Genomic DNA, 18,096 nt, shown 5'->3' on the forward strand with positions numbered 1-18,096 from the left:
GAAAGTTTTTTTTTAAAACACTTCCTTATATTCTGTTGAAGAGTAGAGGGAAAAAGTGAATTCTTTTACTTATGCTTTTATGTTATAATTAACTAGGTGAAATCTATAAGTAAAATTTCAAGGAATTCAAAAATATACCCCAGATTTTGACTGCTGTGACAAGATAGTGAAACAGACACAAACTCTAAAATACGGGGTGAAATAGCCACATTTCATCTAAAGATAGAAACTTTCCTAACAGCTTAAGAAAGAGGAATCTGAGGGCTAAAATCATAGAGATTTGGAAGGTAAGGGTGATTAGAAATGCCGTTACAAAGTTAATGCAGGATTGGCAAGTCCGTTACTGACTCAGCGTATTTTTCTCACTCTTGGGCAAACCCCGGGAGACGGTGAGGGAAGGGGAGGCCTGGAGTGCTGCAGTCCATGGGGTTGCAAAGAGTCGGACATGACTTGGCAAGTGAATAACAACAACAACAAAATGGGCTGGAGGTTAGAGGCCAACCTCAGCGACAGGAGTCACTTGCAGTTCCTAGAAGCCGCCTGCAGTTCCTGGCGACGTGGGATTCTTGCCTACTTCATCAAGCCAACAGAGAGATCCATAGAGAGTGTGTGCTAGCAAAATAAAGCCTTATATAATGTAACATAAACACAAGAGAGACATCCTATTATCTTTGCTACATTCTGTTGGTTAGAACAAAGTCACAGTTTTCCACCTGCACTGGAAGGAAAGAGATTCTACAAAGGTGTGAATACCAGAAGTGAGAGGTCCTTAGGGATCACTTTAGGGTCTTTCCACCATAAGCACCTATCACACGCCAATTCTCAGGCCAAACACTTTCTCTACAATCTTTCATTTTGTACAACCATGTTAAAACTCTCTCAGTTATAAAGTGTTAGGTTAACATGAGTTAACATCTAGTCGGCTTCCCTGATAGCTCAGTTGGTAAAGAATCTGCCTGCAATGCAGGTGACCCTGGTTTGATTCCTGGGTCGGGAAGATCCGCTGCAAAAGGGATAGGCTACCCACTCCAGTATTCTTGGGCTTCCCTTGTGGCTCAGCTGGGAAAGAATCTGCCTGCAATGTGGGAGACCTGGGTTCGATCCCTTGAGACCCCCTGGAGAAGGGAACAGCTACCTACTCCAGTATTGTGGCCTGGAGAATTCCATGGACTGTACAGTCCTTGGGGTCACAAGAAGTCGGACACGACTGAGCGACTTCCACTGATTTCATTCTTGCCTTTGAAAACTTTATAACATCTCATTATTCACCATTTTCATTGATCTTGTTCATTTTCCAACAATTCCTAGCATTATATAGTTTTAAACAAATTATCAAAGGTAATAAGAATGAGAACAATTTGAGAAATTGGTCCTATTCCTCTTAGCAGGTTAAGGTACAGCCAAAGGAAAAGTAGCTGAAAAGAGTGGACCAAAAAAAAAAAGAGTGGATCAAAACCCTCATCCCTGCATGCCCTTGAATGTTTACTCTCACATATGATTTATAATTTAGCTAATTGTGGGTCAAAAAAATCATTTTCCTTGGCATATTGTGGATATTGCTCCAACATCTTCTGGTATCTAATTGCTGTTAAGAATTATAATAACGCTCTGATTCCATTCCTTGACATATGATCACTTATTTCCTTTTTTCTCCCCTTAAACATTGGAAATATATTTTCTTACAATTCTGGAGGATAGAAGTCTGAGATTAAAGTGTCAGCAGAATTGATTTCTTTGGAGGCTCCTCCAGCTGGCTTGTAGATTAGACATCTCTGCTTTTATTGATACATGGTCTTCCCTCTTTACTTCTGTGTCCTAAATCTTCTCTTCTTGTAAGGATACCAGTTATACTGGATTAGGGCCCATCCTTAAGACATTGTTTTCTGGAGAAGGCAATGGCAACCCACTCCAGTACTCTTGCCTGGAAAATCCCATGGATGGAGGAGCCTGGTAGGCTACAGTCCATGGGTCACAAAAAGTCGGACATGACTGTGCGACTTCACTTTCACTTTTCACTTTCATGCATTGGAGAAGGAAATGGCAAACCATTCCAGTGTTCTTGCCTGGAGAATCCCAATGACGGGGGAGCCTGGTGGGCTGCCGTCTATGGGGTCACACAGAGTCGGACACGACTGCAGCGACTTAGCAGCAGCAGCAGCAGCAAAGACATTGTTTTAACTTAATTACCTCTTTGAAGACCTTATTTCCAAATTCAATCACCTTCTGAGATATAATACAAAGGGTTAGCATTAAAAGTATAAAATTTCAACATCTGAAATTTTAGGAGGACACAGTTCAACTCCTAACACTGCTCTCCCTGCTTTTGTCCTTGTTTCCTAAAGTCTAGTTTCCATCCTCTGAAAACTTTCAAATTTTCTCTTTATCTCTGGTGATCTCAAATTCACAATTCTGGGCCTTGGTTTTCATTTATTGTTCATGGCATCCAATGCCTTCTTTTAATTTGAAGATTTATGCCCTCAAATTCTAGAAAATTTTCTTGTGCAATTTTTTGCTCTCTTCTCATTTGTCTTCTCCACTTTTTGTGTGATTCCTAACGGTTGAATATTGGACTTTCTGGACCGATTCACTATTTTCAATTTCTTTCTCCAAGCTATTCTTTCTGCATAAGTTCTTTAACTTTTAATTCTATTAAATTTAATGTTTTATTTTAGATTGTATGTTTTTAATCTCCAAGAGCATTGTTGGGGTTTTTTTACAATTTTTTTTTACAATTATAACAACTTCAATGGTGTATAATTTACATGCCATAAAATGGTGCCCTCTTCAACTGAGCAGTTCCACGAGTTTTAATAAATGAAGACACCCATGTAACCATCATCCCAACCGCAGAAAGTTTCCATCCATCCCTTTACAGTCAATTTCTTGACTTTTCAGCCTCAGGCTACCACCAGTCTACTTTATAGATTAATTTTGCCTATACTATAATTTTATATACTAAATCAAATAATATGACATGTATTCTGGTTTCTTCTACTCAGCAGAATATTGTTGCATAAGCCAGTAGGTTATTCCTACTTATTGCTGAATAATATTTCATTGTACTAGTATATCACAATTTCTTTATTCACCTGTTGATAAGTATTTGTGAATAAAGCTACTGTGAACATTCATCTGCAAGTCTTTGTGTGGACATATAATTTCAGTTCTTTTGGGTAAATACCTTGGAGTAATACTGCTGGTAATAGGTGGGTGTATGTGTAACTTTATAAGAAACAATCAAATTGCTTTTCAAAGTGATTGAACCATTTCACATTCCCAACAGGAATATAGGAAAGTTCTGATGGCTCCATATCCTTGCCAACACTGGCTCTTCACAATCTTAATTTTACCCATTCTGGTGGGTACGCTGTGTTATCTCATAGTGGGTTTTTTTTTTTAGTGGGTTTCTTTTAATGTTCTTTTTTTTTTTAATTGGAGGATAATTGCTTTACAAGGTTGTGTTCTCATTGTGTTTTTGATTTGCAGTTCCCTGATGACTGATGATATTGGCTATCTTTTGAAATTTGTGTGTGTGTGTGTGATTATCTTTTTATATGCTTATTAGCCATTCATATGGGCTTCCCAGATAAAGAATCCACCTGCCAATGCAGAGGCGAGTTCAGTCCCTGGGTGGGGAAGATATTGTGGAAAAGGAAATGGCAACCAACTCCAGCATTTTTTTTTTTGAATTTTGAATTGGAGAATAATTGCTTTACAATATTGTGCTGGTTTTTGCCATACATAAACATAATCAGCCATAGGTATATATATGTCCCCTCCCTCCTACACCATTTGACTCCTCTAGGTTGTCACAGAGCACCTGATTTGAGCTCCCGGCATACAGCAAATTTCCACTGGCTATCCGTTTTACATACGGTAATTTATATGCTTCCATGCTACTCTCTCAATTCATCCCACCCTCTCCTTCTGCCACCTGTGTCCACAAGTCTGTTCTCTATGTCTAGGGTCTCCATTGCTGCCCTCTGCAAATAGGCTCATCAGTACTATCTTTCTAGATTCCATATATAGCATTCTCTAGGATCATTAATTCTCTAGAATCAAGAACTTCAGCACATAAAGTATGAAATGCTATTCATCACACATACAATACTTGTCCTGGAAAGTAGCCTCCTCATGTGCCCGTGGTCAATTGTGTTCAACTCTCTTGCAACCCCATGGACTGTAACCCACCAGGCTCCACTGTCCACAGAATTTTCTGGGCAAGACTACTCGGGCCGCTTGTCATTTCCTACGCGAGGGGATCTTCCTGACCCAGGGATCGAACACACATCTCTTGCGTCTCCTGCATTGGCAGACAGATTCTTTATCATTGGAGCCACCTGGGAAGCCCTAGTGTTAATAAGCAATATTTGTTTTCCTCTTTCTGACTTCACTCTGTATAACAGGCTCTAGGTTCATCCACCTCATTAGGACTGACTTAAATGTATTCTTTTTAGGGCTGGGTAATACTCCATTGTGGGCTTCCTGGTGGCTCAGTGGTAAAAAAAATCTGCCTGCAATGCAGGAGACCATGCAAGAGATGCAGGTTCAGTCCCTGGGTTGGGAAAATCCCTTGGATGAGGGCACGGCAACCCACTCCAGTATTCTTGCCTGGAGAATCCCATGGACAGAGGAGCCTGGCAGGCTACATCCATAGGGTCACAAAGAGTCAGACACAACTGAAGTGACTTAGCATGCATGCAATATTCCATTGTATATATGTACCACAACTTCTTTACTGATTCATCTGCTGATGGACATCTAGGTAGCTTCCATATCCTAACTATTGTAAATAGTGCTGCAATGGACATTAGGGTACATATGTCTTTTTCATTATGGTTTTCTCAGGGTAGATGCCCAGTAGTGGGATTGTGGGATCATATGGTAGTTTTATTCCTAGTTTTTTTAAGGAATTTCGATACTATTTTCCATAGTTGCTCTATCAATTTACATTCTCACCAACAGTGCAAGAGGGTGCCCTTTATTCCACACCCTCTCTGGAACTTATTGTTTGTAGATTTTTTTATGATGGCCATTTTGATCAGTATGAGGTAATTTTGATTTGCATTTCTCTAATAATGAACGATGTCGAGCATCTTTTCATGTGTTTATTAACCATCTGTGTATCCCACTCCAGTATTCTTAGCTGGGAAATCCTGTGGACAAAGAAGCCTGGTGGGCTGTAGTCCATGGGGCTGCAAAGAGTCGGTCATGACTTAGTGACTAAACAGAACAACAAGCCATTCATGTCTTCTTTTATCAAGTATTCATTCAAATCTGCGGCCATTTTTTAATTGGTTTGTTTTCTTCTTCCTTTTGAATTACAAGGATTCTTTCTATAGTCTTAATGTAAATCCTCTATCAGATATGTACTTGGCAAATATTTTGTCCTGGTCATGGCTTGTCTTTTCATTTTCTTAGGAGTGTCTTTCAAAAAGCAGAAGTTTAAAGTTTTGATGAAGTCCAATTTATCTGTTTTTCTTTTCTGTTCATTATTTTGTATGTCCTGTCAATAAATCATTGTCTGTCCCAAAACTGTAAAGACTTCCCTCTGTTTCCTTCTAGACATTTTATAGTTTCAACTTTTATAGGTAAGTCTAATTTTTATGCATGCATGAAGTTAGGATTGAGATTCATTTTCCTCCATTCAACTATGCAATTCTTTTAGCAAGATTTATTTAAAACGCTGTCCTTTCCCCACCTAATTATCTGAATTATCTTGGAATCTTTGTTGAAATCAGTGATATATTTGGGGCCCTCTATTAGGTTTCATTCATCTCTGTCTATCCTTGTGCCAATACTGTACTGTTTTGCTCACTATAGCTTTGTAGTAAGTCTTAAAAAGAAGTAGTATAAGTCCTCCAACTTTATTCTTCCCCAAAATTATTTTGGCTGTTCAAAGCACTTTGCATTTTCATGTATATTTTATTTATTTATTTATTGGCTCTGCTGGGTCTTTGTTGCTGCGCTGGCTGTTCTCTAGTTGCCAGGAGAGGGGGCTGCTCTCTAGCTGAGGTGCACGGGCATCTCATTGCAGTGGCTTCTCTCTTTGCAGAGCATGGGCTCTAGCGCATGCAGGTTTCAGTAGCTGTAGCACTCAGGCTCAGTAGTCATGGTTCCTGGGCTCGAGAGCATAGGCTCAATCAATAGTTGCGGCACTCGGGCTTACTAGCTCTGAGGCATGTGGTATCTTTTCGGACCAGGGATCGAACCCAGGTCTCCTGCACTGGCAGATGGACTTTTTTACCACTGAGCCACCAGGGAAGCCCCGCCATGTATATTTTAGAATTAGCTTGTCAAATTCTAAATCAAAGTACTTCTTGGAATTTAGAATTGCATTAAATATATAGAAAATTTTGAGAAGAATCACCCTCAGTGATTACGAGTCCTCCAATCCATAATATATTTTTCAAGCTATTGAAAATATCTCTCAGCAACATTCATAGATTTCAGTATGCAAGGGTTGCCTATTTTGTTAAATTCATCCTTAAGCAGTTCATGTCTTTTTATGCTATTCAAAATGCTATTTCTAAAATTTAATCTTCCAACTTCTAGGTATGTATCCAACAGAATTAAAAGCATATTCATATAAAAACTTGTGTACAAATATTCATTGCAGCACTTTTCCTAATAACCAAAAAGTGGAAACACTCAAATGTCTACCAAACTATGAATGAATATGCAAAATGTGGCATATCCATATAATCCACTATTCAACTGTAAAAAGGAATGAAATGTTGATAGATGCTACAACATGGGTGAACCTTGAAAACATTATGCTAAGTGAAAGAAGTCAGATACAAAAGACCACACATATTACATGATTCCATTTATATGAAAAGCCCAGAACAGGCAAATTCATAGACAGAAAGTAGATTAATGGTTGTCAAAGGCTAGGGGGAGGAGGGAATGAGAAGTGTTTGCTATTAGACATGAGATTTCTTTTTGAGGTGATATAAATGTTCTAGAATTAGATAGTGGCATTGGTTGTATAATTATGAATATACTAAAATCCACTGAATTGAATACTTTGAAATAATGAATTTGTGAATTATACCTCAATTTTTATGTATTTTCCAACTGTTTATTTTTACTGTATAAAAATACGATTATTTTTCAGTTAGTGATCTTGTATCCTATAATCTTGTTAAATTCAATTACTCTACTATTCCTTAGAATTTTCTATGACATAATCATGACATTCGCAAATAAAGAGAGTTTTACTTTCTTCTTTTTTTTCCTCACCTTACTGTGCTTGGCTGAACTACCGGTATGCTGTTAAGAATGCTGTGTTTGAGAGTTTGAAAGTAAATGTAATAAATGTTAGCATGATATAGGATATTCTTTGTACTAGTCTTTAATCTACTTCATGTCAAAAAAGCTAAAACAAAACAAAACTGAAATCTATGTTCCCAACACTGTTCTAGGCATACATTGTTATTTAATTCTTTCATTACCTCAGTGAGGCAGGCATTATTACCTAAGTAACAATTTACAGGCAAATATTTTACAAAAGAAGAGACTGAGGCACAGAAAGGTTAAGTAGCCTACTCAAGTTCCCACAGTAAGCAGCAGAAGCAGTAACTGAGGGAAGGCAGCCTGGCTTCAGTCTATGCTCTTTAGCATTATGCTATTCGGAGAAGGAAATGGCAACCCACTCCAGTACTCTTGCCTGGAAAATCCCATGGACAGAGGAGCCTGGTAGGCTGCAGTCCATGGGGTCGCTAAGGGTCGGACACGACTGAGCACCTTCACTTTTACTTTTCACTTTCATGCATTGGGGAAGGAAATGGCAACCCACTCCAGTGTCCTTGCCTGGAGAATCCCAGGGATGGGGGAGCCTGGTGGGCTGCCGTCTATGGGGTCGCACAGAGTTGGACACGACTGAAGTGACTTAGCATTCTGTCTCTTCATAGAGTGTATTTTTAGCTTTTGTCTCAAGGTTGGAGGGTGGGGGAGGGCATGTAAGCTTTTGTTTGGAAGGATCAAACAACCTTAAGCCCCAACACTTGTTTCATCCTTGTATTGGTAACTTTGGGATTGTCCCAATTCTGATCTCTTGAACATGTTTTCAAGATGTAGCTTCTAGCACTTTTAGCAACATTCCTTCACCCTGCCTTGTCCCCTTAACCAATTCATAGTTAATGAGAAGACTGAATAACTAAGACTTGGAGACGGTCACTTATCAAAGGACATACAGTCATGTATGGATGTGAGAGTTGGACCATAAAGAAAGGTCAGGGCCAAAAAATTGTTGCTTTTGAACTGTGGTGCTGGAGAAGACTCTTGAGAGTCCCTTGGACAGCAAGGAGATCAAACCAGTCAATCCTAAAGGAAATCAACCCTGAATATTCATTGGAAGGACTGATGCTGAAGCTGAAGCTCCAATACTTTGGCCACCTGATGCAAAGAGCCAACTCATTGGAAAAGACCCTGATACCGGGAAAGACTGAAAACAGGAGGAGAGGGGGATGACAGAGGATGAGATGGTTGAACGGCATCACCAGCTCAATGGACATGAGTTTGAGCAAGCTCCAGGAGATGGTGAAGGACAGGAAAGCATGGCATGCTGCAGTCCATGGATGGGGTCACAAACAATTGGAACAGTAATTGAACTTACCTGAACTGATAAAAACTCAAATTACAACACTAAAATTAAGTAGTTATATCAAACAATAGTATAAGAATGTTCCCCAAAAGTGGAACGATTTGGGCAGCAAGAAAGACAGAAAAGGGAGAAATGTAGGACAGGAGGATAAACCAAAGGCATATTATCAACAGGAAACAGGGGTCATTTGTGTAAAGACCACTCTCAGAAGGATGCAAAATACCTCTGGTAACAGTCCTCATGGAAGCTGGGAGGCTGGAGTATTTACCAGTGACTTCCATTCTTCACTGATTGAAGGTTTCTCCTGATGGGGAAATGCAAATTCCTCTACATTCTAGAGAGCTCCAGGGAGGCCTAAGTAAGCAGAATGTAGAAAGACTTGTGGCAGTGTCCTGGGTTAGGCTGCTCTGTGCACAAAGTCAGCACTGTCTCAGAGGTGAGCCAGGGGATGGAGATGCGGGCACCAGAGGAGTCTGCTACAACTTGTCATGACCAATGTTTCCCTATGAGTTTCTGAAGTTGTGAGTGAGCAGCCATGTTACATGACTAGCAAAAAAAAAAAAAAAATGAGTATGCATAAATATAATAAAACAAGTATATTGAATAGTCTGTGCTGACTTTTTAATTTACAAAAATGTTCTCTGAGTAGAGTGTATATTTGTGTGTATATGTATAAACCTATGAAGGTATTGTGTTTTTTCTTATTTTATTCTCATTCTTTTTCCTTTTAATTCTTTGATTTTTTTTTTTTTGCCACTCCATGCAGTTTGTGGAATCTTAGCTCCCTGACTAGGGATTGAACCTGGGCCACTACAATGGAATCCAAGATCCTAACCACTAGGCCATCAGGGAACTCCCAGGACTGTACTTCTCATGTTCTTTGTTTGCTTGTTTTTTAATTAATTTTTATTGAAGTATAGTTGCTTTACAACACTGTGTTAGTTCCCACTGTATAGCAAAGTGAATCAGCTATATGTATACATATATCCCGTCCTTTTTGGATTTCTTTCCCATTTAGGTCACCACACAGCACTGGGTCCCCTTAGCTATACAGTAGGTTCCCATTACTTATCGATTTCATACACAGTATTAATGATATATATGTCAATCCCAATCCCTCAGTTCATCCAGATGTTCTTATTTGCAGAACAGATATAGACACACAGATGTACTTCTCATGTTGTTACATCGATGTCCCATTCTGGCAGATGTGGGTGGAATGGGGTAGGACATCAGGAAGGACAGGGAATGTTTTCTGTGACTTTGGTCATTTACTCCCTGCTTCAGATTCTTGTGGCTCCTTATTGTGAGGAAGTACACGAAAGTAATTAAATGTTTGGGTATCGGGTCAGTTATGGGACTATTTGAACATCAAAATAGATAAATATGGTCATGGACTATAATTTTGTGTTCTAGGACTCCCAAGATCATCCTCATATTCAATGATTTGTTGCAAGAACTCACAAGGCAGTGAAGTTGCTACACTGATGGTTACAGTCAGTTAAGATGAAAGGATATAGATTAAAATCAGCAATGGCAAAAGGCACATAGAACAGAGTATAAGTGAGGGAGACAAGGTAGAGCTTGAAGTTGTGCTCTCCCAATGGGGTCCTGCAGACATTCGTCACATGAAGTACTGCCAATCAGGGAAGCTCACTTGAGCCTTGATGTGCTGGGTTTTGGGGGGAGGTTGTTCACATAGGCGAGGCTGACTCCCTGGTGACTGATCTTAATTCCCTAAACCTTCGAGAGGTCAAGCTGATACTGTGTGGTCCAAAGCCCCCACCATAAATCACATTGTTAGCATTACTCACTGGTGTGGTCCAAGGCCTCAGGTAAATAAAACCACTCTTAACAGGCGGGATATTCCAAGTGCTTAGAAGTTATGGCTCTGGAGCCTGGATGCTAAGTCGCTTCAGTCGTGTTCCATTCTTTGTGACCCTATGGACTGTAGCCCGTCAGGCTCCACTGTCCATGGGATTGTCCAGGCAAGAATACTGGAATGGGTTGCGATGTCCTCCTCCAGGGGATCTTCCAAACCCAGGGATGGATCAAACCTGCATCTCTTACGTCTCCTGCGTTGCAGACAGATTCTTTATTGCTGAGCCACCAGGGAAGCCCCTGGAGCCTGGCGAGGGCCAAACCTTTCTTTGGAATATACAACATTTGGACAACCTGAACCTGCTGAGTTCATTCTGCACAATGCAAATCCACTGAATAAAAAATAATTCATGAATTTATACTGAAATGGATAAACAGATAGATGGGTTGATAAACAGGAGATAAGAAAAAGTTCCTTCTCATAGAAGAATGATAACTAATGATTATGAAAGAAAAAACAGATTTAGAAAAATCACAATTCAGTAACCATAATAATAAGAGCTTCAATCAAGAATCATCAGGTGGACTCTTCTCTCGTGGTCCAGTAGTTGAAACTGCATGCTTCCAAAGCAGAGGGCACAGGTTCGATCCCTGGTTGGGAAAGTTCTGCATGCATGACATGTGGCCAAATAAATAAAGGTCAACAAAATTTAATATATCACTTTAAAAAATGACTGTAGAAGTGTGTGCATGTGTGATTACATTTTAAAAAAGTCATCAGTGGATGCTCTAGTGAGTTGATTGGTGGTTCCCCCAAAGATGTGTCTGTCTCCTAATGCACAGAATATATGAATGAGACCTTATTTGGGAAAAGGGTCTTTGGTGATGTTATTAAGTTAAGGATCTTGAGATGAGATCACACTGGATTAACCAGGTGGGCCCTAAATCCAAAGACAAGTGTTCTTATAAAGGATGGAGGAGAAGACAGACACACAGAATGTGAAAACAGAGGCAGAAATTAGAATGAGGGAGCCAACCTAAGGAATGCCCTAGAATCTGAAAGAGGCAAGGAAGAATTCTCCCTGAGAGCCTCCAGGGGAAGCACACAGCCCTGCAGACAGCATAATTTGGGGCTTCTGTCCTCCAGAATTGTGACACAAAAATTTCTATGGCTTTAAGCCACCCAGTTTGTGATAATATGTTGCAGCTCTCATAGGAAACTAACACAGATACTAAAATCAGCGGTGAACGAACGATGCTTTGGGAGTTTATAGTCTTAAAGTACCAACAAAATATTACTATAAAAGAAAATATAGCCACTCTTTAGTGGAGATAGGAGCCCCTCGTGGCTCAGACAGTAAACAGTCTGCCTGCAGTGCGGGAGACCTGGGTTCGATCCCTGTGTTGGGAAGATACCCTGGAGAAAGAAATGGCAACCCACTCCAGTATTCTTGCCTGGAGAATCCCATGGATGGAGGAGCCTAGCAGGCTACAGTCCATGGGGTACCAAAAAGCGACTTCACTTTCCCTTCACTTTCACTTTAGTGGAGATACCTGGCAGTAGCACTTTAACCAAGCTTATTGGGTTCAGAAGTCAAATATAGCTGGTTTGAAGCTCCACTTGTATTAGCATCAATTTATATTAGTTTTGGAGAAGGCAATGGCACCCCACTCCAGTACTCTTGCCTGGAAAAACCCATGGGTGGAGGAGCCTGGTAGGCTGCAGACCCATGGGGTCGCTAGGAGTCGGACATGACTGAGCGACTTCACTTTCACTTTTCCCTTTCATGCACTGGAGAAGGAAATGGCAACCCACTCCAGTATTCTTGCCTGGAGAATCCCAGGGACAGCGGAGCCTGGTGGGCTGCCGTCTATGGGGTCACACAGAGTTGGACACGACTGAAGCGACTTAGCAGCAGCATATTAGTTTTACATGATTTGGGCAGTTAACTTCATTAAGCCTCAATTTCCTGTAAAATGGAAATAATAATAACCAATACCCACAGTGTAAGGATATTTTGAGGATTAAATAACTATAGTTATAGATATACTATAGTTTATAGATAAACTATAAAAAGCCCATAGCACAGGACCTAGCACATTCATATTCAATACATATTGGCTACACTTTTTTTTCTTCCCCAGCAAAAGCAGCTGGACTTTATTGCAGGGGAGCTCCAGAGGAGCAGGGTAAGTGAGGGTCTCTGTAGAACTCCATTGGCTGAGCAGGACTGACAGGTCTTAGATCCGTCTGGAATATGGGAGAGGATCTATTCTGCAGGTTGGACACCCAGGCCCCCTCTACTTGGGGCCAAGGTAGGAAACAGCCTTTCCTGTTTTCCCCAGGGTTATGCTCAGAGGTGATACAAACCTTCTTGTTGGGCAGGTCAATGTCAAACTGAACTGCTCCTAGCTCGTTGAGGATACGAGTGACAGCATTAGCGCAGGCTTCACTGGTCATGTCCACGGAAAACTCATGCTTTGTTGGAACTGAAGAGGTGGCGGCAGTGGCATTGGTGACGGCTTTCTGGCTCTCTCTATATTGGTTATTCTGATGAAAGTAAAAGTGTAACTGTTAGTTTCTCAGTCTTGTCTGACTTTTTGAGACCCCATGGGCTGTACCCTGCCAGGCTCCTCTGTCCATGGAATTCTCCAGGCAAGGATACTGGAGTAGGTTGCCATTCTCTTCTCCAAGGGATCTTCTGCTATAATTTACAGAATGAGGTTTAAATTTCCTGTAATCTACTCAGGGAGATAAGAGATCTCATTCAATGATCAGCTTGATCAGACCACACCCCTATCTTTCCAGCCCATACTTAAAGTGGGCTCTAACCCCTGACCTTTTGGTCTCCAATTATTCAACCTGGCTTCTTCCAGACCCCTATCAGCTAAACTATAGTCACAGAGCTCAAGAGATCATCCAATTCATAGCTCAGATCACTTCCTCTTACCTGCAAAACTGATGATCAAGTAGGCTTCCTGAAGCTCTGCTCACTGGAAGGAATGTGACTCATCACTCTTTCAGTGACATCTGTGGCTTCCAAAGAAGCAGGTATAAATGCAGCTTTTCTGACCCCATTGCGGTTTCCCTGGAGGGTAAGACAAGCAACAGAGATAGCAGCCAAAGATGGTTGATAGGATCTAAGCCTCAGAGAAAATGATAGTGGTATTTACTTCATTTCTGATTTTTTTTTTTTCTCTTTTTTTTCTGCGGGATCTTAGTTCCTTGACCGGGGGCTGTGGCCATGAAAGTACCAAGTCCAAACCACTGGACCATCAGGGAACTCCCTCATTTCTGATGTTGTAATTTAATTTCTGATGTTGACCTAAGAGAATGAAATCAGTTCTCCCCCAGCAAAAACAGGATTATAGTTTCCCCTCCCTATGCCAGAAGAGAAAGGAAAAATGGAAGATTAAGGCCCCTCCCCTAATCAACCCAACTGCCACAAAACTTGACCTTCTTGTATCTTTCTAAATAATGGTCGTCTTTTTGTAACAGTTAGAATATATGGACTTACTGACTACATTTCTGATCTGTCAACCCCCAACTCTGCATTTCCCAGCAAGCTAAAAAAAACAAGGCTGCCTCAGTGGAGATACAGTTTCATTACTTCCTCCCTCAACTGAATGTCTCTGTTAACCTAAAACAATCTGAACCCTGGGCTTCCGTTTCCTCAACAGCAGGAGGAAGGTGATGAACTGTTCTAAGCTTCCTACCAGTTTAAATACATGGTGATTTTCTAATGGGATGAGAGGAAGGTGGGAAATGTGAGAAGAGTGTCCATGGACACTTTTTTCTTTGGTCATGCCTTGCAGCATGTGGGATCTTAGTTCCCCTACCAGGGATTGAACCCTCGTGCCCTGCATTGGGAGCACAAAGTCTTAACCACTGGACCACCATGGACATTTTCTAAGACATCACTAACTTATAGACAATAAAACTCAGAAGGAATTGAATATGTGGGTGGGAGAGGCGGAAAGACTTTTTAAGTGTAGGATCTTAATTCATCTTGCAACCAAATTGCCTTTGTTTCCAGAAAAAGAGTATGTAAATGATTAAATGGAATTTCTGAATGGGTATTTAAAAAATTGTATTTGGACTTATTCACTCAATAAATACATATTTAGAGCCTACTGTCAGGTGTAGCACTAAGTACTGAGAATAGAAGGATGAATTAAACACAACTCCTTCCTTTAAGGAACTCATGATCTGTGAGGGAAAGGGCCAGATATACAACTAATCATAATGCAACAAGATAGTGTTAAATATAATAAATGTAATAGGCACCACAGAGCAATTGAAAAGGAAGCAATTGGTTTTGCCATGGAATGTTGAGGCAATGTCATGAAAGACGTAACAGTTGATCTGGATCTTAAACTCCACAGGCCAAAAATGGAATGAGTATTTTTATTTAAAACGAGAACAACAAGGCTCATTGTTGACTTTTGGTGCTGTCTAAATCAGACTTAAAGGGCTTCCCCACTGGCTCAGTGGTAAAGAATCTGCCTGCAATGAAAGAGACACAGGTTTGATCTCTGGGTCAGGAAAATCCCCTGCAGAAGGAAATGGCTACCCACTCCAGTATTCTTGCTTGGAGAATCCCATGGACCGAAGAGCCTGGTGAGCTAAAGTTCATGGGGGTGCAAAAGAGTTGGAAAAGACTTACAGACTAAACAACAAGAACAACAGATCAGATTTAAACAGCTGGGTTGGGAATTATTTGAAAGATAACATGAAAAGTTTGCAGTGTTGGGAGTATATTTTCAGTAGGGAAGACTACATTCTTCAGATAGTATCATTCATTTTACCAAAAAGACTTTGTGATGTTTTATGATGTTATTTGTAGACATGTTGTAACATCGGAAATATACTTGCATTGACTTAAGGTAAACTAAATTTCACTTAATGGGCAAAGGAACATCACATATGGTAACAGAGTTATATTATTTTTAAAATACTAAAATTTTCCCTTAATATTTTTTCTCCGATTTATGTGACATACACAAACTACATAATGGTGTGAGGGACTATAAAAGGTTTCATTGCCACTTGTTTGGTAATGCCTGCATAAGTTCTGAGTACCAGTTGTGGCCATCAAACTGCCATAAAACATTTATAACATTCCACTCCACTTTTCATACAGACAAAACTTTAGTGCTCACAAAAATACTTATAAATGAATAGTTAGTAGTGAAAACTTTATTTATATAGATTACAAATCTCCAGTCAGAAGTAAGAAAAATAAATGTTGTATGGAAGATTTGTTACTTCTCTGCAGGGTCTTAGATTATCTGGCAAATTCCTTCTCCAAAGAACACCACTTTTCAAAGATGTCCTCAGAAAATGCATACTAGGATTAACATAAAATCGGCAAAGTCACTTGTGTCCACACATTTGAATTCATTTGTAAATAACGACTACTCACTTCCTTGCTTCCCCACCCCGGGACAGGACTCCAAGCAGCACAGGTGATGAAAGACTTACAAAAAAAGGAATGAATAGGAACAAAAGGATGTAGGCGCCAGGAGCAAAACAGAATCTTCCAGGACAAAATTTATCTCAGAAGGAACAGCAGGTCCAAAACCAGGTATCACTAAAGTTTAAATTGCTTTTTGCATGGTGATCAGAGATAATGTATCAGATTTATTGTCTTCTACGATGCCTGTCTGATTTGTTTAACCTTCATGTTAAGCTTATCTTGAGGGATAGATTTCTGTACTAAGCACATAAATAGGTGTTAAACCTGTATTGATTTTTTAAAAGGGTGATGGTCAATCAACTTTACTGTTATTAACTTTTACTTTATGCCGTAAGGACCAAATAGTGATTTCTATGATTCCTGTTTTCACTACTCAGAAGTTACTAGAAGAAACAACTCTCACATACAATAGGGAACCGCAAATAATCTTTAATTTCCCTCCTCCCGCAAACAACCTGGACGCCGGACAGGAAACGTTTGGGTCGAGTCCTGCTGAAGTTCCAAGTTTCAAACAAAAAACTCCAACACAGAGTGTGCACGGTGAGTTTAAATTTATGGTAATTAAAGTCATCCAGATGGTGGCTGTATTAATCAATGAAGAGGCAGTATTCATCTTGGGACTGAAGATTCTGAAACCCAATGAGAAAAATCCCCAAGGTGGGGGTGGGGACAGTCAATAAGAGCCCCCCAGGGAAAGGTCCTTTCAACGAAGGTTGGAAAAGAATACGTTTGAATTTGAATCTCTTTGAATATAAATCTCCCCTAACAGCAGGAAAAGGGTCCTCTAGCCCAGCAAGCTTTGGGCAGGAAGGGAGTAAACGGAACTGTAAAACAGTCTGCTCAGCTGTTTCTGGTTTGGGACGAGGCGCAGAGAAAGGAGTCGCGATGTGGGAACTGAGTATTTGAGTCACTCAAAATAACTCGAAGGGTCAAATAACGAACTCCAGGCAAAGCGTTGACAAGCCTCCCCCGCCGCAGCACCCCGCGCCGGGTTTCCGCTCAGTTTTCCCCTCCCTCGCGGAGGACGCCCGGCAGGCGCGGCCCCTTCCCACGCGGGGCGCGGCGAGCGCCGACGGCTCCCCCTGGAGCAGCCGAGGGCGGGAAGTCCGCGGCTAGCGGGCTAGGGCTGGCGGCCGCCCCTGCGATCCCCGGAGCCGGCCTGGGCCGGGCAGGCCTCAAGCCTTCTCCGCTCGGGCTGGCCTTCCAGAGGCGGCGGCGGCGGCGGAGGAGGCCGTCTCTGGCCCGCGAGCCGCGAGCGCGGGGCGCCGAGGGGAGGCGGGGCGAGGCCGCGGGGCGGAGGGGGGGCGGGAGGTGCATCCTGGGAAATCCACCAACATGGGGCGCAGCCACCGCCGCCGCCGCCGCCGCGAGTCCCGGCCACGGATGCCGCCGCTCCCCTGACGCCCAGCTGGGGCCTCGCGGCGCACCGCGGCCCGGCTCCCCCCCGGCACCGACCGGCCAGCGCGCCCTCCGCCCGCTCGCCCGCGGCCATGTGAGGGGGCAGCTCCCTCCGCCGCCACCGCCTCCTCTTCCTCCCCCCGCCCCCTCCCTCCCCTCCCGCCCCCCTCTCACTGGGCCTAGAGGCGCCCCCACCGCAGCCCGCCCGCCCTCCGCCGCCCCCACGATGGACAGGAACTACGCGACCTCCGGCTTCGCCGACCCGCCGCCGCCGCCGCCCGCGCCCCCCGCCGCCCCCTCCAGCGCCGCCGCAGCACCACCCCCCGCCCCCGCCTGGGCCTACGAACCCCGAGCCGCGGCCGCCGCCTCCAGCAGCAGCGGCAGCGGCGGTAGCAGCCCCAGCCTCAAGGCCAGGTAGGGAGGGTGGGCGGCGGGCGGCGGGCGGCGGGGGGTCCTGGCGGGCCGGGAAAGGCCGGGGATGCGTTTGGGGCCTTCGCCCCCGTGCAGCACCGCCCGAGGGTTCGGGTCGGCGGGGAGCCCACCCTGCTCGTCTCCTCGCCCTCACCCTGCCGGGAGAGGCGGCTGGTAACTCCTGTGGGGTGGTTTCGGGGTGGGTGGGGGCGCCCGATGCGGGATTCCGCAGCCGGGGAGCGTGGGTTTAAAAGGGAGGCTTGGGCGGGAGTCGTGGGTCCCCGTCACCTCCGCGTCCTGGGCTCCCACATGGTGAAGTTTGGGTTCCTGGCTGAACTCGGCGATCAGGGAAACTCGGGACTCGTGCCGGGGGGGCCA

At 42.9% G+C, this 18,096-nt stretch overlaps 1 protein-coding gene, 1 long non-coding RNA gene and 1 pseudogene across 5 annotated transcripts in view; 1 reads left to right on the top strand and 2 right to left on the bottom strand.

Annotated features, from left to right (window-relative positions):
• Window positions 1-12,674: 12,674 nt before the first annotated feature.
• Window positions 12,675-15,280, bottom strand: LOC145525284 (copper transport protein ATOX1 pseudogene; annotated as a pseudogene).
• A 1,035-nt stretch (window positions 15,281-16,315) lies between these two features.
• On the bottom strand, window positions 16,316-18,086 carry LOC145526924 (uncharacterized). Its single transcript, XR_014069304.1, has 2 exons — window positions 17,873-18,086; window positions 16,316-16,538 (listed from the first exon to the last, which is right to left on the bottom strand). It is a non-coding gene; the product is annotated as an uncharacterized LOC145526924 (long non-coding RNA).
• Window positions 17,218-18,096, top strand: part of QSER1 (glutamine and serine rich 1) — a 77,128-nt gene continuing 76,249 nt past the window's right edge. For all 4 annotated transcript variants that reach the window (XM_081543782.1, XM_081543776.1, XM_081543778.1 and 1 more), the window contains exon 1: window positions 17,218-17,721. Coding sequence is in view for 3 of the 4 variants with exons in the window: in XM_081543776.1 (XP_081399902.1) it covers window positions 17,534-17,721 (188 nt within the window). In the remaining variant the exon portion in view is untranslated. The remainder of the gene's footprint in view (window positions 17,722-18,096) is intronic.

This window comes from Giraffa tippelskirchi, chromosome 11 (genome assembly GCF_054371585.1).
Source record: "Giraffa tippelskirchi isolate mGirTip1 chromosome 11, T2T-mGirTip1v1.2.pri, whole genome shotgun sequence".
NCBI classification, from domain to species: domain Eukaryota; kingdom Metazoa; phylum Chordata; class Mammalia; order Artiodactyla; family Giraffidae; genus Giraffa; species Giraffa tippelskirchi.